The sequence below is a fragment of the Somniosus microcephalus genome, chromosome 3 (assembly GCF_052327205.1).
Source record: "Somniosus microcephalus isolate GS21.2 chromosome 3, FLI_Smic_1.0, whole genome shotgun sequence".
Taxonomy (NCBI): Eukaryota; Metazoa; Chordata; class Chondrichthyes; order Squaliformes; family Somniosidae; genus Somniosus; species Somniosus microcephalus.
The window spans coordinates 371,688,457-371,711,868 of NC_140989.1; the positions used below are offsets into that span (position 1 = coordinate 371,688,457).

Genomic DNA, 23,412 nt, shown 5'->3' on the forward strand with positions numbered 1-23,412 from the left:
GTCACCGAATTTATAGGCCTGTGTAACTCTGTCTGTGTCTCCCTGTGCTGTAAATGCAGTGTAACTCTGTCTTTGTGTCTCTGTGCTGTAAATGCTGTGTAACTCTGTCTTTGTGTCTCTCTGTGCTGTAAATGCTGTGTAACTCTGTCTTTGTGTCTCTGTGCTGTAAATGCTGTATAACTCTGTCTTTGTGTCTCCCTGTGCTGTAAATGCTGTGTAACTCTGTCTTTGTGTCTCTGTGCTGTAAATGCTGTATAACTCTGTCTTTGTGTCTCCCTGTGCTGTAAATGCTGTGTAACTGTCTTTGTGTCTCTGTGCTGTAAATGCTGTGTAACTCTGTCTTTGTCTCTCTGTGCTGTAAATGCTGTGTAACTCTGTCTTTGTGTCTCTGTGCTGTAAATGCTGTGTAACTCTGTCTTTGTCTCTCTGTGCTGTAAATGCTGTGTAACTCTGTCTTTGTGTTTCTGTGCTGTAAATGCTGTGTAACTCTGTCTTTGTGTGTCTCTGTGCTGTAAATGCTGTGTAACTTTGTCTTTGTGTCTCTGTGCTGTAAATGCTGTGTAACTCTGTCTCTGTGTCTCTCTGTGCTGTAAATGCTGTGTAACTTTGTCTTTGTGTCTCTGTGCTGTAAATGCTGTGTAACTCTGTCTCTGTGTCTCTCTGTGCTGTAAATGCTGTGTAACTCTGTCTTTGTCTCTCTGTGCTGTAAATGCTGTGTAACTGTCTTTGTCTCTGTGCTGTAAATGCTGTGTAACTCTGTCTTTGTCTCTCTGTGCTGTAAATGCTGTGTAACTCTGTCTTTGTGTCTCTGTGCTGTAAATGCTGTGTAACTCTGTCTTTGTGTCTCTGCTGTAAATGCTGTGTAACTCTGTCTTTGTGTCTCTGTGCTGTAAATGCTGTGTAACTCTGTCTTTGTGTCTCTGTGCTGTAAATGCTGTGTAACTCTGTCTTTGTGTCTCTGCTGTAAATGCTGTGTAACTCTGTCTTTGTCTCTCTGTGCTGTAAATGCTGTGTAACTCTGTCTTTGTGTCTCTGTGCTGTAAATGCTGTGTAACTCTGTCTTTGTGTCTCTGCTGTAAATGCTGTGTAACTCTGTCTTTGTGTGTCTCTGTGCAGTAAATGCTGTGTAACTCTGTCTTTGTGCTGTAAATGCTGTGTAACTCTGTCTGTGTCTCTGTGCTGTAAATGCTGTGTAACTCTGTCTTTGTGTCTCTGCTGTAAATGCTGTGTAACTCTGTCTTTGTGTCTCTGTGCTGTAAATGCTGTGTAACTCTGTCTTTGTGTCTCTGTGCTGTAAATGCTGTGTAACTCTGTCTTTGTGTCTCTGCTGTAAATGCTGTGTAACTCTGTCTTTGTCTCTCTGTGCTGTAAATGCTGTGTAACTCTGTCTTTGTGTCTCTGTGCTGTAAATGCTGTGTAACTCTGTCTTTGTGTCTCTGCTGTAAATGCTGTGTAACTCTGTCTTTGTGTGTCTCTGTGCAGTAAATGCTGTGTAACTCTGTCTTTGTGTGTCTCTGTGCAGTAAATGCTGTGTAACTCTGTCTTTGTGCTGTAAATGCTGTGTAACTCTGTCTGTGTCTCTGTGCTGTAAATGCTGTGTAACTCTGTCTTTGTGTCTCTGCTGTAAATGCTGTGTAACTCTGTCTTTGTGTCTCTGTGCTGTAAATGCTGTGTAACTCTGTCTTTGTGTCTCTGTGCTGTAAATGCTGTGTAACTCTGTCTTTGTGTCTCTGCTGTAAATGCTGTGTAACTCTGTCTTTGTCTCTCTGTGCTGTAAATGCTGTGTAACTCTGTCTTTGTGTCTCTGTGCTGTAAATGCTGTGTAACTCTGTCTTTGTGTCTCTGCTGTAAATGCTGTGTAACTCTGTCTTTGTGTGTCTCTGTGCAGTAAATGCTGTGTAACTCTGTCTTTGTGCTGTAAATGCTGTGTAACTCTGTCTTTGTGTGACTCTGTGCTGTAAATGCTGTGTAACTCTGTCTTTGTGCTGTAAATGCTGTGTAACTCTGTCTTTGTGTGACTCTGTGCTGTAAATGCTGTGTAACTGTCTTTGTGTGACTCTGTGCTGTAAATGCTGTGTAACTCTGTCTTTGTGTGACTCTGTGCTGTAAATGCTGTGTAACTCTGTCTTTGTGTCTCTGTGCTGTAAATGCTGTGTAACTCTGTCTTTGTGTGACTCTGTGCTGTAAATGCTGTGTAACTCTGTCTTTGTGTCTCTGTGCTGTAAATGCTGTGTAACTCTGTCTTTGTGTCTCTGTGCTGTAAATGCTGTGTAACTCTGTCTTTGTGCCTCTCAGACTGAGGGAGCTTTCACGAGCTCTAAACATGTTGGACCCTGAAATTCCAGCCGAGACTTTGCTGGAATTCCTGGAGGAATGGGGTCGCTGCCACACTGAACCATTTCCCCGAGGTTCTGCCGATCCCCGGGGAAACTCCAGGGCGGTGGAATTCAAACAGGGGAGTCACCGCGCTCCGCTCCACTCCACTCCAGTTTCACGCTGCACTAACATTTGGGCTGTGGAGCGTTGGTGCAACGTGACACCACTTCACACCCCTTGCCGCAACCATCGTGCAAACGTGCCCTGAGATAACCGGACAGGAACTTGGGAATCGCTGGATGAAAACAGACCCATATCCACATTCCTGGTAGTCACATGATACAATGATAATGGAGTTATTGACCAATCACAGCGACCGATCTCGATCAATGAGTCTAACAGACCCAGACATGAGGTGAGCTAAACCCCAGTGGGGGAGAGATTTGGGAACCAGAGTGTGATGAAATATTCCATTCATCACTCATTGATATTCTCTGCCTGTGACTGTGGTTGGTTTCAGTTTCATTTCCCTTACCTCAGTTCCGTTTCCTCACCATTGTATTGTACTGTGTGTAGGGCTCCGCCCATACCTGGCCCCTATGTAAGCTGGCCCAGCCTGCATCACATCCAGTACGGCAGACCTCTGGATGGAAGATACATTCTCCTCTGTGTGTTACCTTCTAAGTCAATAAAAGCCTTGTTTTGTTTCGCTAACATCGAGTCTCGGATTTATTGAGGCACATCACAGAGGTCCAAACTCCCCTGTTCCTCCCGAGCTCGCTACACTCACCACACCTCATGTCTCCAATTACTCAGGTACTGGAGCACAAAATGTGATTTTCTGGGGGAAATCGATCGAATTCACTTTGAATGGATCAACACTAACTGCTTCCACCGTCCCCTCGGGAGCCTGTTCCATAGATTGACCACTCGCTCACTGAAATATTGTTTCCACAGAGGAGTTTCGAACTTGCCCTTCAAGCGCTCGCCGTGTCCTCTGGTTCTGCTGTTCTGGACAGGGTGAGACCGCTGGTCACGGTGGACATTATCCAGTCCCTTTACAATGCTAAAAACAGCAATCCCAACCTCCCAAACTCCCAATCTTCTCTGCTCCAGAGGCAACCTGCAGGAACATCTGTCAGTTGCATTCTGGTGAGAAGTCTTGGGGACTGTTAGTGGAAGCTCCATTACTGGTTTGATGGACTGTACAACCCCCACAGGTTAATCACAGCTGGTGGATCATTGAGAGACCATTGCCCCCGACACGACTCACCCCTGCCCAGTGTTTCGGGATTTGTAAAGGGAGACTGGACCTGAAGTTGCAGATCAATGTGTTTATAAACGGTCGTGACGTTACGTCACGGCAATTAACAGCCGTGAACCGATTGCCACCAAACCAGATTATGGACGAGAGTGAAATCGGGCTTCACTCTCCATCGCTCCTGCTCATTTAGGTGGTTTGTGTTTCCAATTGTTTGCCAACACAGAGAGTTGAATGGTCAGCATTGTCCACTCCCGCAATCATTCAATGACGTGCTCTTACCTGAGGACCCACTACACCTCCAGGACCAGGTGGGCCTGTCTTGCCTTGGAAACCCTGAGGAAGAGAAATCACACGTTACTAAAGGTCAGAGTTCAGACCAAACACAGAGGGGGCGAGAGAAGAGGAATAATTAATAGATGGAATGGGGGAACAGTAGTGTAGGGGTTATGCTAATGTCATTTTATAATACTGGGGTACAGTACTGGTGGGGACAGGTCTGTCGCTGTATAACACTGGGGTACAGTACTGGTGGGTACAGGTCTGTCGCTGTATAACACTGGGGTACAGTACTGGTGGGTACAGGTCTGTCACTGTATAACACTGGGGTACAGTCCTGGTGGGTACAGGTCTGTCACTGTATAACACTGGAGTAAAGTACTGGTGGGTACAGGTCTGTCACTGTATAACACTGGGGTACAGTCCTGGTGGGTACAGGTCTGTCACTGTATAACACTGGAGTACAGTACTGGTGGGTACAGGTCTGTCGCTGTATAACACAGGGGTACAGTACTGGTGGGTACAGGTCTGTCACTGTATAACACTGGGGTACAGTACTGGTGGGTACAGGTCTGTCACTGTATAACACTGGAGTACAGTACTGGTGGGTACAGGTCTGTCACTGTAAAACACTGGGGTACAGTCCTGGTGGGTACAGGTCTGTCACTGTATAACACTGGAGTAAAGTACTGGTGGGTACAGGTCTGTCACTGTATAACACTGGGGTACAGTACTGGTGGGGACAGGTCTGCCAATGTATAACACTGGGGTACAGTCCTGGTGGGTACAGGTCTGTCACTGTATAACACTGGGGTACAGTACTGGTGGGTACAGGTCTGTCACTGTATAACACTGGGGTACAGTACTGGCGGGTACAGGTCTGTCGCTGTATAACACTTGGGGTACAGTACTGGTGGGTACAGGTCTGTCACTATATAACACTGGGGTACAGTACTGGTGGGTACAGGTCTGTCGCTGTATAACACTGGGGTACAGTACTGGTGGGTACAGGTCTGTCACTGTATAACACTTGGGGTACAGTACTGGTGGGCACAGGTCTGTCGCTGTATAACACTGGTGTTCAGTACTGGTGGGTACAGGTCTGTCACTGTATAACACTGGGGTACAGTACTGGTGAGTACAGGTCTGTCACTATATAACACTGGGGTAGAGTACTGGTGGGTACAGGTCTGTCGCTGTATAACACTGGGGTACAGTACTGGTGGGTACAGGTCTGTCACTGTATATCACTGGGGTACAGTACTGGTGGGTACAGGTCTGTCACTGTTTAACACTGGGGTACAGTACTGGTGGGTACAGGTCTGTCACTGTTTAACACTGGGGTACAGTACTGGTGGGTACAGGTCTGTCGCTGTATAACACTGGGGTACAGTACTGGTGGGTACAGGTCTGTCGCTGTATAACACTGGGGTACAGTACTGGTGGGTACAGGTCTGTCGCTGTATAACACTGGGGTACAGTACTGGTGGGTACAGGTCTGTCACTGTATAACACTGGGGTACAGTACTGGTGGGTACAGGTCTGTCACTGGTGGGAAGAACAATTTAAGAGGATTAATAAGATTATCACACAATTACGTTTGATAATGTGCAACTATTCAAACTTGCACAAGATCTTGCAAATCCATTGGCAGGATAGGTGCACCAACGTCAGCGTTCTTGCTCAGGCCAACATCCCCAGCAACGAAGCTTTGACCACACTCAATCAGCTCCGATGGTCGGGCCACATTGTTCGCATGCCCGATACGAGACTCCCAAAACAAGCGCTCTACTCGGAGCTCCGGCACGGCAAGAGAGCCCCAGGTGGGCAGAGGAAACGCTTCAAGGACACCCTCAAAGCCTCCTTGAAAAAGTGTAACATCCCCACCGACACCTGGGAATCCCTGGCCCAAGACCGCACAAAGTGGAGGAGAAGCATCCGGGAAGGCGCCGAACACCTCGAGTCTCTTCGCCGGGAGCAAGCGGAAGCCAAGCGCAAACAGCGGAAGGAGCGCACGTTAACCCAAGCACCCCACCCACCCGCCCCTTCAACCACCGTCTGCCCCACCTGTGACAGAGACTGTAGGTCCCGCACTGGACTCATCAGTCACCTGAGAACTCATTTTTAATGTGGAAGCAAGTCATCCTCGGTTCTGAGGGACTGCCTAAGAAGATTCAAACTTGCAAAGTGGATTATTGCGTTCAGTTCTGGGGACCACACCTCAGGAAAGATACTTCCTTCACAACTGGCTGCATTAAATTTCATCTGTCAAGTGTCTGTCCATTTCACCAGTCTATGTCCCTCTGAAGTCTATTACTATCCTGCTCATTGTTTACAACATTTCCAAATTACGTGTCGGCTGAACACAGAGAGATAGAACTGATTAATCCTTTCCATCACCCAATCTGGGATTCCCACATCAACTCTCTCTGATGTAGAAATTGGAAGTGATTAATCTTCAAACTGTTGTCAATCTTCGATTGTGTGTCCGTTCAGCAACTAGAGCAGTAATGGACTGCAATTCCCAGCACAAACTCAAATCAATGCTCGAAAGTTTACACAACTAACGGAGCGAGCGCGTCACTTTAGGAGATTAAGGACTGTGTTTTCTATTTCACTGTAAACAAGTAGATAGTGAGTGAGATAGAACCGCTGGCGTAGTTCCCTCATTACTTCCTGTAGAAACATAGAAAAAAAAGAAGCAGGAGTGGGCCATTCGGCCCTTCAAGCCTGCTCCGCCATTCAATGCAATCATGGTTGATCCTCTATCTCAATACCACATTCCCGCTCTCTCCCCACACCCCTTGATGCCCCTTGTGTCTAGAAATCTATCTATCTCCTTCTTAAATATATTCAGTGACTTGGCCTCCACAGCCTTCTGTGGTAGAGAATTCCACAGGTTCACCACCCTCTGAGTGAAGGCATTTCTCCTCATCTCAGTCCTAAATGTCCTACCCCATAACCTGAGACTGTGACCCCTCGTTCAAGACCCCCCCAGCCAGGGGAAACATCCTCCCTGCATCCAGTCTGTCTAGCCCTGTCAGAATTTTATGGCCTAGAAATTCACTTGGGCGCGGGCAGCTCGCTCGCGCCCAAAAGTTAACACTGGGCGGGGAGGCATTAGCGCACGCCGTATAGTCGTCTTCTGCGCCCCAATTCGGAAGCGGGCGCTATACCAGGGTGTGCCCGCCTCCGTTTGGGGCGCTGCAACTGAATATCGGCGCGCTAGTTGCCGCAGCGCCACCCGATGCGGTGCGGCAGGCTGCGGTGCTGCAGGCCTCCTCCTTCTCTAACGGGGAGGTGCCTGCAACGGCCGGAGCCCCGATCACGAGTGCCAGCAAAAGAGCCCGGCACAACGGAGAAGTGCCAGGCTCCACGGAAACCAGCCGGCAATGCCGCGGGGGGGGGGGTGGAGGAGGCCGGGGAAGGAGGTGCGGGCAGGCGGCCGCCGAAAAAGTGGCCGGCCGCACCTTCAGCTTTAAAGCGCCCCACTATGGCAGCAGGACGGCCCCGTTTTCTGGTCGCTGTTTGCGCCCGCTTCGGAGGAGGCGGGCGCAAATCAATATGGGGATCGGCGCGGTTTCGGGGTGTAACGGGCCACCGCGCACACCGATGACGTCATTGGTCCCGGCGCAGCGCTAACGGCTACCGCCGCCAATACCGCTGCACTCAATTTCCGCGCTACCACCCCGCCGGCGCAAAAGACCTCTTTAGGCGCTAAGTGGGCGCAAGGCCCACTGAATTTCTAGGCCTATATGCTTCAATGAGATCCCCTCTCATTCTTCTGAACTCGAGTGAATGCAGGCCTAGTCGACCCAATCTCTCCTCAGGAAGTTCTCTATCTGAATGCACGTAGCATTCGTAACAAAATAGACGAGTTAATGGCACAAATAACTACATATGGGTATGATCTTGTGGCCATTACAGAAACATGGCTGCAGGGTGACAATGCCTGGGAATTAAACATACCAGGTTATTTAACGATCAGGAAGGACAGGCAGGAAGGAAGGGGAGGTGGGGTGGCTATGTTAATAAAGGAAGGAATCACTGTAATACAGAGAAATGATATTGGGTCAAAAGATCAGGATAATGAAACAGTTTGGGTGGAGGTAAGGAATAATAAGGGGAAAAAAACACTAGTGGGCGTAGTCTATAGGCCTCCGAACAGTTGCAACTCTGTTGGACGGAGTATCAATCAGGAAATAGTTGAGGCTTGTAATAAGGGAGCATCTATAATTATGGGGGATTTTAACGATCATATTAATTGGACAAATCAAATTGGGCAGGGCTGCCTTGAGGATGAGTTCATTGAGTGTATTAGGGATGGGTTTCTTGAGCAGTATGTAACTGAACCGACCAGGGGGCAAGCAACCTTAGATCTGGTCCTGTGTAACGAGACAGGATTAATTAAAAATGTCCTAGTAAAGGATCCCCTTGGAATGAGTGACCATAACATGGTTGAATTCCATATTCAATTAGAGGGTGAGAAGGTTGGATCGCAAACAAGCGTGCTAAGCTTGAATAAAGGAGACTATGAAGGTATGAGAGCGGAATTGAGTAGAGTGGATTGGGAAAATAGATTAAAGGGTAAGACGATACATGATCAGTGGTGTACATTTAAGGAGTTATTTTACAACTTCCAAAAAATATATATTCCACCGAGAAGAAAAGGGTGTAAAAGAAAAGACAGCCATCCGTGGCTAAGTAAAGAAATTAAGGATAGTATTCGACTAAAAACAAGGGCATATAAGGTACCCAAATCTAGTGGGAGGATAGAGGATTGGGAAAACTTTAAAAGATAGCAAAAAATTCAAAAAAGATTGATGAAGAAAGGGAAGATAGATTATGAAACTAAATTAGCAAAAAATATAAAAACAGATAGTAAGAGTTTTTATAGTTATATAAAAAGAAAAAGGGTGGCTAAAGGAAATGTTGGTCCCTTAGAGGATGAGACCGGGAAATTAATGGTGGGAAATATGGAGATGGCAAAAACACTGAATGAATATTTTATATCAGTCTTTACAGTAGAAGACACTAAGAATATCCCAACACTGGACAAACAGGGGGCTATACTCGGTAAAATAATGGGACTCAAGGCGGATAAATCACCTGGACCTGATGGCTTACATCCTAGGGTCTTGAGGGAAGTGGCGGTAGGGATTGTGGATACATTGGTAATAATTTTCCAAAACTCCCTGGACTCAGCAAAGGTCCTGGCAGACTGGAAAACTGCTAATGTAACGCCCTTATTTAAAAAGGGCAGTAGACAGAAGGCTGGAAACTATAGACCGGTTAGCCTAACATCTGTGGTAGGTAAAATATTGGAGTCCATTATTAAGGAGACAGTAACAGGACATTTGGATAATCATAATTTAATAGGACAAAGTCAGCATGGTTTTATGAAGGGGACGTCAGAATGACCTGTTCCTGGGACTAGGGACAGGGTCACTGGCAAGGCTTGGAAACTAAGCAGAGCCAGGCTTGGTTAGTACCTGGAGGGGTGGCCATCAGGGAAGACCAGGTGCAGAAGGTCACGGAAGGAGCCCCGGGAGGGGCGGCAGGTGAGCAGGCCCGGGCGTTGGGCTGAAGAATGGTGGAAAAGGAATGGCGGCGCACACAGACGCAGCGGCTTTGCTTCTCCCAGGACGGTGCTATTTACATTTAATGTTAATGTTATTTGTACTGGACTCATGGGAGCTTGCAAGATCACATTTCGTTGTTCATGTACTTGTGCATTGTACAATGACAATAAAGTTGAATTATTATTATGTTTGACAAATTTGCTGGAGTTCTTTGAGGAAGTAACATATAGGGTGGATAAAGGGGAACCAGTGGACATAGTGTATTTAGACTTCCAAAAGGCATTTGACAAGGTGCCACACAAAAGATTATTGCTTAAGATAAAAAATCACGGGATTGGGGGTAATATTCTGGCATGGATAGAGGATTGGCTATCTAACAGAAGGCAGAGAGTTGGGATAAATGGTTCATTCTCAGACTGGCAATCAGTAACTAGTGGTGTTCCACAGGGGTCAGTGCTGGGTCCCCAACTCTTTACAATCTATATCAACGATTTGGAGGAGGGGACCGAGAGTAACATATCAAAGTTTGCAGATGATACTAAGATGGGAGGGAAAGTAGTGAGTGAGGAGGACATAAAAAACCTCCAAGGGGACATAGACAGGCTAAGTAAGTGGGCAGAGATTTGGCAGATGGAATACAATACTGGAAAGTGTGAGGTTATGCACTTTGGCAGGAAAAATTGTAGAGCAAATTATTATCTTAATGGCAAGAAACTGGAAAGTACTGAAGTACAAAGGGATCTGGGGGTCCTGGTGCACAAAACTCAAAAGGTTAGTATGCAGGTGCAGCAAGTGATTAAGAAGGCCAATGGAATGTTGGCTTTCATTGCTAGGGGGATAGAATATAAAAATAGGGAGGTATTGCTTCAGTTGTACAAGGTATTGGTGAGACCGCACCTGGAATACTGCATACAGTTTTGGTGTCCATACTTAAGAAAAGACATACTTGCTCTCGAGTCAGTACAAAGAAGGTTCACTCGGTTAATCCCGGGGATGAGGGGATGGACATATGAGGAGAGGTTGAGTGGATTGGGACTCTACTCATTGGAGTTCAGAAGAATGAGAGGCGATCTTATTGAAACATATAAGATTGTGAAGGGGTTGGATTGGGTGGATGCGGGGAGGATGTTCCCGATGATGGGTGAAACTAGAACTAGGGGGCATAGTCTTAGAATAAGGGGCTGCCCTTTCAAAACTGAGATGAGGAGGAACTACTTCACTCAGAGGGTGGTAGGTCCATGGAATATGCTGCCCCAAAAAGCTGTAGAAGCTACATCATTACATAAATTTAAAACAGAAATAGACAGTTTCCTAGAAGTAAAGGGAATTAAGGGTTACGGGGAGCGGGCAGGAATTTGGACATGAGTCTAGGTTTGGATCGGTCATGGCCCTGTGGGTAGCGGAGCGGGCCCAGGGGCCGTGTAGCCTGATCCTGCTCCTATTTCGTGTGTCTAATTCTGTTAGATTCAGGAGATGGTTCTGTGATAGTGGATTGGCGGTTAGGATCAGATCAGCCATGATCTTATTGAATGGCGGAGCAGGCTCGAGGGGCCGATTGGCCTACTCCTGCTCCTATTTCTTATGTTATTATGTTCATACGACAGTCCTGCCATCCCAGGAATCAGTCTGGTGAACCTTCGCTGTACTCCCTCTATGGCAAGTATATCCTTTCTTAGGTAAGGAGACCAAACTGCACACAGTTCTCCAGGTGTGGTCTCACCAAGGCCCTGTATAACTGTAGCAAGACATCCTTGCTCCTGTACTCAAATCCTCTTGCAATGAAGACCAACATACCATAGAATCATAGAAAGTTACATCCTGTCCGCGCCGGCCAACAAAGGGCTGTCCAGCCTAATCCCACTTCCCAGCTCTTGGTCCGTAGCCCTGCAGGTTAGAACATCCCAAGTGCACATCCAAGTACTTTTTAAATGTGGTTCGGGTTCCTGCCTCTACCACCCTTTCAGGCAGTGAGTTCCAGACCCCCACAACCCTCTGGGTGAAGAAATTTCCCCTCAAATCCCCTCTAAACCTTCCACCAATTACTTTAAATCTGTGCCCCCTGGTTTTTGACCCCTCTGCGAAGGGAAATAGGTCCTTTCTATCCACTTTATCTATGCCCCTCATAATGTTATACACCTCAATAAGGTCTCCCCTCAGCCTCCTCTGTTCCAAGGAAAACAGACCCAGCCTATCCAGTCTTTCCTCATAGCTAAGATTCTCTACTCCCAGCAACATCCTTGTAAATCTCCTCTGTACCCTCTCTAGTGCAATCACATCTTTCCTGTAATGTGGTGACCAGAACTGCACGCAGTACTCTAGCTGAAGCCTAACTAGTGTTTTATACAGTTGAAGCATAACCCCCCTGCTCTTGTATTCTATGCCACGGCTAATAAAGGCAAGCATTCCGTATGCCTTCTTAACCACCTTATCTACCTGGCCTGCTACCTTCAGGGATCTGTGGACATGCACTCCAAGGTCCCTTTGTTCCTCTACACTACTCAGTGTCCTACCATTTAATGTGTATTCCCTTTCCTTGTTAGCCCTCCCCAAATGCATTACCTCACACTTCTCTGGACTGAATTCCATTTGACACTGTTCTGCCCACCTGACCAATTTATTGATATCTTCCTGCAGTCTACAGCTCCCTTCTTCAGTATCAACCACACAGCCGATTTTAGTATCATCTGCAAACTTCTTAATCATACCCCCTATATTCAAGTCTAGATCATTGATATATACCACAAAAAGCAAGGGACCTAGTACTGAGCCCTGCAGAACCCCACTGGAAACAACCTTCCAGTCACAAAAACACCCATCAACCATTACCCTCTGCTTCCCGTCTCCGAGCCAGTTTTGAATCCAACTTGGCACTTTGCCCTGGATCCCATGGGCTTTTAACTTTATGACCAGTCTGCCATGTGGAACCTTATCAAAAGCCTTGCTAAAGTCCATATATCCTACATCAAACGCACTACCCTCATCTACCCTTCTTGTTACCTCCTCAAAAAAATCAATCATTTTGTCAGACACGACCTTCCCTTAACAAATCCGTGCTGATTATTCTTGATTAATCCGTGTCTTTCTAAATGAAGATTTATCCTGTCCTTCAGAATTCTTTCCAATAATTTTCCCACCACCGAGGTTAGGCTGACTGGCCTGTAATTACTTGGTCTATCCTTTTCACTCAACTTGTCTAAATCACCTTGAAGCCTCTTTGCATCCTCCTCACAACTCACAATCCCACCTAGTTTCATGTCGTCAGCAAACTTGGAAATATTACATTTGGTTCCCTCATCCAAATCATCATTGATATATACTGTGAATAGCTGGGGCCCAAGAACTGATCCCTGCGGTACCCAACTCCCTCAGTACTGCCCCTCCAACAGTGCAGCGCTCCCTCAGTACTGCCCCTCCGACAGTGCAGTGCTCCCTCAGTACTGCCCCTCCGACAGTGCGGCGCTCCCTCAGTACTGCCCCTCCGACAGTGCAGTGCTCCCTCAGTACTGCCCTCCGACAGTGCAGCGCTCCCTCAGTACTGCCCCTCCGACAGTGCGGCGCTCCCTCAGTACTGCCCCTCCGACAGTGCAGCGCTCCCTCAGTACTGCCCCTCCGACAGTGCAGCGCTCCCTCAGTACTGCCCCTCCGACAGTGCAGTGCTCCCTCAGTACAGCCCCTCCGACAGTACAGTGCTCCCTCAGTACTGCCCCTCCGACAGTGCAGTGCTCCCTCAGTACTGCCCCTCCGACAGTGCAGCGCTCCCTCAGTACTGCCCCTCCGACAGTGCAGCGCTCCCTCAGTACTGCCCCTCTGACAGTGCAGCGCTCCCTCAGTACTGCCCCTCCGACAGTGCAGCGCTCCCTCAGTACTGCCCCTCCGACAGTGCAGTGCTCCCTCAGTACAGCCCCTCCGACAGTGCAGCGCTCCCTCAGTACTGCCCCTCCGACAGTGCAGCGCTCCCTCAGTACTGCCCCTCTGACAGTGCAGCGCTCCCTCAGTACTGCCCCTCCGACAGTGCAGCGCTCCCTCAGTACTGCACTGGGAGTGTCAGCCTGGATTATGGGCTCGAATCTCTGGAGTGGGACTTGAACCCACGACCTTGACACAGAGACCAGAGTGCTGCCCACTGAGCCACGGCTGACACAGGTCAAAAATTATTGCTGGAAAATAAAGGCAGAAGTTAAAAAAAGGAGAATGAGCTGCTGATTCTCCGAGTCCGAACTTGATACATTGCACCAGTCGGACTGCCTCATTGTCACGAGCCCACTTTTGCCTGACTGTAAGGGATTTAGTTATTCCAGGTGCTGCCGTTTCAGTTAACAGGAAGAGAGGGAATTGCTTCACAGGAACACTGCAGGCACTGAACTGTATTAAGCTTGAACAAAGTGAATCATTTATCCGATCTTCAAGCTGTCACGCTCAGCTGAGGAGCGAGTGATGGAATCACTTGGTGATAAACAGACGATTTGGATCGACGCCTCAATTGTGCATCAGTTACCTGTGAATCTTCGCACTCATTAAGCTCCCATTACATTCCCCAATTCTATCACACATTGAGGGAGCACTGCACTGTCAGAGGGGCTGTACTGAGGGAGCGCTGAACTGGCGGAGGGGCAGTACTGAGGGAGTGCTGCACTGTCAGAGGGGCAGTACTGAGGGAGCGCCGCACGGTCGGAGGGGCAGTACTGAGGGAGTGCCGCACGGTCGGAGGGGCAGTACTGAGGGAGCGCTGCACTGTCGGAGGGGCAGTACTGAGGGAGCGCTGCACGGTCGGAGGGGCAGTACTGAGGGAGTGCCGCACGGTCGGAGGGGCAGTACTGAGGGAGCGCTGCACTGTCGGAGGGGAAGTACTGAGGGAGTGCTGCACTGTCGGAGGGGCAGTACTGAGGGAGCGCTGCATTGTCAGAGGGGCAGTACTGAGGGAGTGCTGCACTGTCGGAGGGGCAGTACTGAGGGAGCGCTGAACTGGCGGAGGGGCAGTACTGAGGGAGTGCTGCACTGTCGGAGGGGCAGTACTGAGGGAGCGCTGCATTATCAGAGGGGCGGTACTGAAGGAGCGCTGCACTGTCAGAGGGGCAGTACTGAAGTAGCGCTGCACTGTCAGAGGGGCAGTACTGCGGGAGCGCTGCACTATCAGAGGGGCGTTAATGAGGTGTACTGCACTGTTGGAGGGGCAGTACTCAGGGAGCGCGGCCCTGTCGGAGGGGCAGTACTGAGGGCACGCTGCGCTGTCGGGGGGCAGTACTGAGGGAGTGCTGCACTGTCGGAGGGGCAGTACTGAGGGAGCGCTGCACTGTCGGAGGAGCAGTACTGAAGGAGTGCTGCACTGTCGGAGGGGCAGTACTGAGGGAGCGCTGCACTTTCAGAGGGGCGGTCTGAGGAGTACTGCACTGTCAGAGGGGCAGTACTGAGGGAACGCTGCACTGTCAGAGGGGCAGCAGTGAGGGAGTGCTCTCCTGTCAGAGGGGCAGTACTGAAGGAGTGCTGCACTGTCAGAGGGGCAGTACTGATGGAGCGCTGCACTGTCAGAGGGGCAGTACTGAGGGAGTGCCACACTATCGGAGGGGCAGTACTGAGGGAACGCTGCACTGTCAGAGGGGCAGTACTGAGGGCACGCTGCACTGTCGGAGTGTCAGTACTGAGGGAGCGCTGCACTGTCAGAGGGGCAGTACTGAGGGAGCGCTGCACTGTCAGAGGGGCAGTACTGAGGGAGCGCTGCACTGTCGGAGGGGCAGTACTGAGGGAGCGCTGCACTGTCAGAGGGGCAGTACTGAGGGAGCGCTGCATTGTCGGAGGGGCAGTACTGAGGGAGCGCTGCACTGTCAGAGGGGCAGTACTGAGGGAGCGCTGCACTGTCGGAGGGGCAGTACTGAGGGAGCGCTGCACTGTCAGAGGGGCAGTACTGAGGGAGTGCCGCACTGTCGGAGGGGCAGTACTGAGGGAGCGCTGCACTGTCAGAGGGGCAGTACTGAGGGCACGCTGCACTGTCGGAGTGTCAGTACTGAGGGAGCGCTGCACTGTCAGAGGGGCAGTACTGAGGGAGCGCTGCACTGTCGGAGGGGCAGTACTGAGGGAGCGCCGCACGGTCGGAGGGGCAGTACTGAGGGAGCGCCGCACGGTCGGAGGGGCAGTACTGAGGGAGCGCTGCACTGTCGGAGGGGAAGTACTGAGGGAGTGCTGCACTGTCGGAGGGGCAGTACTGAGGGAGCGCTGCACTGTCGGAGGGGCAGTACTGAGGGAGTGCTGCACTGTTGGAGGGGCAGTACTGAGGGAGCTCTGAACTGGCGGAGGGGCAGTACTGAGAGAGCGCTGCACTGTCGGAGTGGAAGTACTGAGGGAGTGCTGCACTGTCAGAGGGGCAGTACTGAGGGAGTGCTGCACTGTCGGAGGGGCAGTACTGAGGGCACGCTGCACTGTCGGAGTGTCAGTACTGAGGGAGCGCTGCACTGTCAGAGGGGCAGTACTGAGTGAGCGCTGCACTGTCGGAGGGGCAGTACTGAGGGAGCGCTGCACTGTCAGGGGGCAGTACTGAGGGAGCGCTGCATTGTCGGAGGGGCAGTACTGAGGGAGCGCTGCACTGTCGGAGGGGCAGTACTGAGGGAGCGCTGCACTGTCAGAGGGGCAGTACTGAGGGAGCGCTGCACTGTCGGAGTGGCAGTACTGAGGGAGCGCTGCACTGTCGGAGGGGCAGTACTGAGGGAGCACTGCAGTGTCAGAGGGGCAGTACTGAGGGAGCGCTGCACTGTCAGAGGGGCAGTACTGAGGGAGCGCTGCACTGTCGGAGTGGCAGTACTGAGGGAGCGCTGCACTGTCGGAGGGGCAGTATTGAGGGAGCACTGCAGTGTCAGAGGGGCAGCAGTGAGGGAGTGCTGCCCTGTCAAAGGGGCAGTACTGAGGTGCTGCACTGTCGGAAGGGCAGTACTGAGGTGCTGCACTGTCGGATGAGCCGACTTTCAGATGAGATGTTAAACCGAGGCCCCGTCTGCCCTTTTAGGTGGAAGAAAAGATCCCACGGCCACTATTGGAAGGAGAGCAGTGGGGATTTCTCTCCGCTATCCTCGGCCAATACCTCAATCAACATCATTGAAACAGATAATCTGGTCATTATCACATTGTTGTTTATGGGATCTTGCTGTGCAAAATTGGCTGCCCCGTTTCCTAAATTACAACAGTGACTACACTTCAAAAAGTACTTCATTGCCTGTGAAGCGCTTTGGGACGTCCTGAGGGAGCAGCGAGGCGAGGTGAGGCGGAGCCCAGCTTAAAAACCGGCTCCACCAACGAGGCCCGACCAGAGGGAGCAGCGAGGCGAGGTGAGGCGGAGCCCAGCTTAAAAACCGGCTCCACCAACGAGGCCCGACCAGAGGGAGCAGCGAGGCGAGGTGAGGCGGAGCCCGGCTTAAAAACCGGCTCCACCAACGAGGCCCGACCAGAGGGAGCAGCGAGGCGAGGTGAGGCGGAGCCCGGCTTAAAAACCGGCTCCACCAACGAGGCCCGACCAGAGGGAGCAGCGAGGCGAGGTGAGGCGGAGCCCGGCTTAAAAACCGGCTCCACCAACGAGGCCCGACCAGAGGGAGCAGCGAGGCGAGGTGAGGCGGAGCCCGGTATAAAAACCGGCTCCACCAACGAGGCCCGACCAGAGGGAGCAGCGAGGCGAGGTGAGGCGGAGCCCGGTATAAAAACCGGCTCCACCAACGAGGCCCGAGCAGAGGGAGCAGCGAGGCGAGGTGAGGCGGAGCCCGGCTTAAAAACCGGCTCCACCAACGAGGCCCGACCAGAGGGAGCAGCGAGGCGAGGTGAGGCGGAGCCCGGCTTAAAAACTGGCTCCACCAACGAGGCCCGACCAGAGGGAGCAGCGAGGCGAGGTGAGGCGGAGCCCGGCTTAAAAACCGGCTCCACCAACGAGGCCCGACCAGAGGGAGCAGCGAGGCGAGGTGAGGCGGAGTCCGGCTTAAAAACCGGCTCCACCAACGAGGCCCGACCAGAGGGAGCAGCGAGGCGAGGTGAGGCGGAGCCCGGCTTAAAAGCCGGCTCCACCAACGAGGCCCGACCAGAGGGAGCAGCGAGGCGAGGTGAGGCGGAGCCCGGCTTAAAAGCCGGCTCCACCAACGAGGCCCGACCAGAGTGAGCAGCGAGGCGAGGTGAGGCAGAGCCCGGCTTAAAAACCGGCTCCACCAACGAGGCCCGACCAGAGGGAGCAGCGAGGCGAGGTGAGGCGGAGTCCGGCTTAAAAACCGGCTCCACCAACGAGGCCCGACCAGAGGGAGCAGCGAGGCGAGGTGAGGCGGAGCCCGGCTTAAAAGCCGGCTCCACCAACGAGGCCCGACCAGAGGGAGCAGCGAGGCGAGGTGAGGCGGAGCCCGGCTTAAAAGCCGGCTCCACCAACGAGGCCCGACCAGAGTGAGCAGCGAGGCGAGGTGAGGCAGAGCCCGGCTTAAAAACCGGCTCCACCAACGAGGCCCGACCAGAGGGAGCAGCGAGGCGAGGTGAGGCATACCAAATCAACAGCAGAGGAGAGAGGTAAAAAGTAATCAGAGTGTGACGTCACCAGGGAGCAGGTAAGTGATTGGTTGGTGAGTATTTCTCTTTTTTAAACTTGAACTCTGTAGTTTATAGTTACTAGGGTCTTTTCTGGTATAGCAGGGACTATTGGTAGACTATACAAGCGCCTTAGTGATATCTTTAATTGGCGATAGTAAATTAATTTAAATTAATTAAAGGGAAGGTCATGCCAGGAGAGCCCAGCCCCGTGATATGCTCCTCTTGCTCTATGTGGGAATTCAGGGACACTGCCGGTGCCCCTGATGACCACGTGTGCCGGAAATGCATCCATCTGCAGCTACTAGCAGACCGCATTGAGGCGCTGGAGCTGCGGGTGGATGGGTTGTTGAGCATTCACGATGCTGAGAGGGTCGTGGATAACACGTTTAGTGAGTTGGTCACACCGCAGGGTAGGGCTGCACAGGAAGAAAGGAAATGGGTGACCACCAGGCGGAGCAATAGAAGCAGGCAGGTAGTGCAGGAGACCCCTGTGACCATTCCCCTCTTGTGGTAAACCACGTTCACTATCGTATCACTGTTAGTAGTTAGCACTGTTCACCACTGTTCGTGATAACTGTATCACTGACCACTATTGTATCACGGTACGAGGTCGCCTCTTGCCACACTGCTATACCTGGGATGACCACTGCCGACTCCGCCTTGGCTCCACCCACCAGGCCAGGTATAAAGGTGAGCGACTGGCTGGTATTCCTCCTGCTTGGATCGGATCACCCACGAGAGTGGGCTGTTATTTAGTCAATAAAAACCTTTAGTCACCTTCGTAACTCTTCGCCTTTTATTGGAGGAATTGATAGGTATATCAATTTTATTGATGAGTACTCCCGTTTCCCCTTTGCCTTCCCCTGCCCCGACATGACCAGTAGCACGGTCATTAAGTGCCTGAATGCCCTCTTCGCCTTGTTCGGGTTCCCGAACTATATACACAGCGACCGGGGCTCCTCCTTCATGAGCGAGGAACTCCGGCAATTCCTCCTAGAGAGAGGTATTGCAGCAAGCAGGACCACCAGCTACAACCCCAGAGGTAACGGTCAGGTGGAAAGAGAGAACGCGACGGTATGGAAGGCCGTCCTCTTAGCCTTAAAGTCTAAGGGCCTCCCAACCTCCCGCTGGCAAGAAGTCCTCCCGACAGCGCTGCACTCCATCCGGTCATTACTTTGCACGGCCACTAACACCACCCCCCATGAACGAATGTTCGTTTTCCCCAGGAAGTCGACTACGGGAACCACTCTACCAACCTGGCTGACCGCCCCGGGGCCGGTCTGGCTGCGGAAACACGTGAGGACCCATAAAACGGACCCCCTGGTCGAGAGGGTGAACCTCCTGCACGCCAACCCCCAGTACGCCTACGTGGCGTACCCAGACGGGCGGGAGGACACTGTCTCCCTACGAGACCTCGCACCCTCAGCCGATCCGGAAACACCGCCACCACCCCCCCCAACCTCAGTCCAGGTAGACGGCATGCCGGAACCCCACGAGCCCTCGCCGACCACGCAAACACCAGCATCAACACCGGATAAGGCACCAGCACCGGATAAGGCAACACCACCGCTGCGGCGATCGGAGAGGCTTACGAAGCCTCCGGACAGACTGACCTACCAGAATTGGTAGTACACTTCACCCCGCCGGACTTAATTCTAAACAAGGGGTGAATGTGGTAAACCACGTTCACTATCGTATCACTGTTAGTAGTTAGCACTGTTCACCACTGTTCGTGATAACTGTATCACTGACCACTATTGTATCACGGTACGAGGTCGCCTCTTGCCACACTGCTATACCTGGGATGACCACTGCCGACTCCGCCTTGGCTCCACCCACCAGGCCAGGTATAAAGGTGAGCGACTGGCTGGTATTCCTCCTGCTTGGATCGGATCACCCACGAGAGTGGGCTGTTATTTAGTCAATAAAAACCTTTAGTCACCTTCGTAACTCTTCGCCTTTTATTGGAGGAATTGATAGGTATATCACCTCTCAAACAGGTATACCGCTTTGGATACTGTTGAGGGGGATGACTCACCAGGGGAAGGCAGCAGCAGCCAACTTCCTGGCACTGGGGGTGCTCCTGCTGCCCAGGAAGGGAGGAAAAAGAGTGGGAGAGCAATAGTGGTAGGGGATTCTATAGTAAGGGGAACAGATAGGCGTTTCTGTGGCCGTAGACATGAATCCAGGATGGTTTGTTGCCTCCCTGGTGCCAGGGTCAAGGATGTCACTGAGCGGCTGCAGGGCATTCTGGAGGGGGAGGGTGAACAGCCAGAGGTCGTGGTCCACATTGGTACCAACGACATAGGTAAAAAGAGGGATGAGGTCCTGCAGCAAGAATTTAAGGAGCTAGGTGGAAGATTAAAGAGCAGGACCTCAAAGGTTGTAATCTCTGGATTACTCCCGGTGCCACGTGCTAGTGAGTATAGGAATAGGAAGATAGAACAGATGAATGCGTGGCTAAAGGGATGGTGCAGGGGGGAGGGCTTTAGTTTCCTGGATCACTGGGTCTGCTTCTGGGAAAGGTGGGATTTGTACAAGTCGGACGGTTTACACCTGAACCAGAGGGGGACCAATATCCTTGCGGGGAGGTTTGCTAGCGCTGTTGGGGGGGGTTTAAACTAACTTGGCAAGGGGATGGGATACAGAGTGGAGCTATAGTAGGGGGTGATTTACAGCCAAATACGGAGGAAAAAACAAGTCAGCTGGGAAGGCAGAGCAAATATGTGAAGGCAAAAGGGAATATGGCAGGGCTGGAAGGCATTTATTTTAATGCAAGGAGTCTTGCAAATAAGGTGGATGAACTGAACTTGTTGTTGAACACATGGAAGTACGATATTGTTGCTATCACGGAGATATGGTTGAGGGAGGGTCAGGACTGGCAGCTCAATATTCCGGGGTATAGAATCTTCAGGCGAGACAGAGGGGGGTGTAAAAGGGGAGGGGGTGTTGCAATATTAATTAAGGAGTCAATTACTGCTGTAAGGAGGGACGATATATTAGCGGGTTCCTCTAATGAGGCCATATGGGTAGAACTTAAAAACAAAAAGGGGGCAAGCACTTTGCTGGGAGTGTACTATAGGCCCCCAAACAGTCAGGGGGAGATAGAGGAACAGATATGTAGGCAAATCTCAGAGAAGTGTGAAAATAATAGGGTAATAATAGTGGGGGATTTCAACTTCCCCAATATTAATTGGGATAGTCAGAGTGTGAAAGGCTTAGATGGTGCAGAATTCTTAAAGTGCATCCAGGAGAGCTTTTTGAGCCAACATGTAGAAAGTCCTACAAGAGAGGGGGCGGTACTGGACCTAATTCTGGGGAATGTAGCCGGGCAAGTGGTGGAAGTGTCAGTAGGAGAGCATTTTGGCGACAGTGACCATAATTCGGTGAGATTTAAGGTGGTCATGGAAAAAGACAAAGACGGCCCGGAAATAAGGGTTCTAAATTGGGGGAAGGCCGATTTTAATATGATAAGGCAGGATCTGGCCAAAGTGGACTGGGAGCAGCTACTTATAGGAAAATCCACATCAAAACAGTGGGAGACTTTCAGAAGGGAAATAGAGAGAGTACAACGCCAACATGTTCCTGTAAAGGTCAAGGGTGGGACCAACAAGCAAAGGGAACCTTGGATGACAAGGGATATACAAAAATGCATTAGGAAAAAAAGGGGGGCTTTTGGCAATTACAAAAGACTAAAGACGGAGGAAGCCCTAGAGGAGTATAAAAAGTGCAGGGGCATACTTAAAAGAGAAATTAGGAGGGCAAGGAGGGGCCATGAAATAACACTGGCGAGCAAAATAAAGGAAAATCCTAAGATGTTTTATGAGTATATTAAGGGCAAGAGGATAACCAGGGAAAGGGTTGGGCCCATTAGGGACCAAAGTGGCAATCTGTGTGTAGAGCCAGATGATGTAGGCGGGGTTTTAAATGAATTTTTTGCATCTGTGTTCACTATGGAGAAAGACGACGTAGACATAGAAATCGGGCAAGGGGACTGTGACATACTTGAACATATTAGCATCGAGAGGGAGGAGGTACTAGCGGTTTTAGCAGGCCAAAAAGTGGATAAATCCCCAGGCCTGGACGAGATGTATCCCAGGCTGTTGTGTGAGGCAAAGGAGGAGATTGCAGGGGCTCTGACACAAATTTTCAGAACCTCTCTGGCCACAGGGGATGTACCAGAGGACTGGAGAACAGCTAACGTAGTACCATTATTCAAGAAGGGTAGCAGGGATAAACCAGGGAATTACAGGCCAGTGAGCCTAACATCTGTGGTAGGGAAATTATTGGAAAAAATTCTGAGGGACAAAATTAGTCACCACTTGGAGAGGCAAGGATTAATCGGGGATAGTCAGCATGGCTTTGTCAAGGGTAAATCATGTCTGACCAATCTGATTGAATTTTTCGAGGGGGTGACTAGGTGTGTGGATGAGGGAATTGCTGTGGATGTGGTTTACATGGACTTCAGTAAAGCTTTTGACAAAGTCCCACATAGGAGACTGGTCAAGAAGGTAAGAGCCCATGGGATCCAGGGTGCCTTGGCGCGTTGGATCCTCAACTGGCTGAATGGCAGGAGGCAGAGGGTGATGGTCGAAGGTTGCTTTTGTGACTAGAAGCCTGTGTCCAGTGGGGTACCTCAGGGATCGGTGCTGGGTCCCTTGCTGTTTGTGATCCACATAAATGATTTGGATGAGAGTGTAAAAGGTATGATCAGTAAGTTCGCAGATGACACGAAAATTGGTGGGGTGGTAAATTGCGAGGAGGAAAGCCTCAGGCTACAGGACGATATAAACGGGTTGGTCAGATGGGCGGAAAAGTGGCAAATGGAATTTAACCCTGAAAAGTGTGAGGTGATGCATTTTGGACGGACAAATAAGGCAAGGGAATACACAATGAGTGGTAGGACCCTAGGAAGTACAGAAGGTCAGAGGGATCTTGGAGTACATGTACATAGATCCCTGAAGGCAGCGGAACAGGTAGATAAGGTGGTTAAAAAGGCATATGGGATACTTGCCTTCATTAGCAGAGGCATAGAATATAAGAGCAGGGAGGTTATGATGGAGCTGTACAAAACGCTGGTGAGGCCACAGCTGGAGTACTGTGTGCAGTTCTGGTCGCCTCACTATAGAAAGGATGTGATTGCTTTGGAGTGCGTGCAGAGAAGATTCACCAGGATGTTACCTGGGATGGAGCGCCTCAGCTATGAAGAAAGGCTAAACAGGCTGGGGTTGTTTTCCTTGGAGCAAAGAAGGCTGAGGGGGGACCTGATTGAGGTGTACAAAATGATGAGGGGCATCGATAGGGTGGATAAAGAGGAACTTTTCCCCTTAGTAGGGGGGTCAATAACAAGGGGGCATAGATTCAGGGTAAGGGGCAGGAGATTTAGAGGGGATTTGAGGAGGAACTTTTTCACCCAGAGGGTGGTTGGAATCTGGA

General features: G+C 50.8%; 1 protein-coding gene across 1 annotated transcript in view; it reads right to left on the reverse strand.

Annotated features, from left to right (window-relative positions):
* Positions 1-23,412, reverse strand: part of LOC147122437 (collagen alpha-1(XI) chain-like) — a 745,903-nt gene that overhangs the window by 258,458 nt on the left and 464,033 nt on the right. Inside the window, exon 40 of the mRNA XM_085983595.1 lies at positions 3,860-3,913. Coding sequence (XP_085839721.1) covers positions 3,860-3,913 — 54 coding nt within the window. The remainder of the gene's footprint in view (positions 1-3,859; positions 3,914-23,412) is intronic.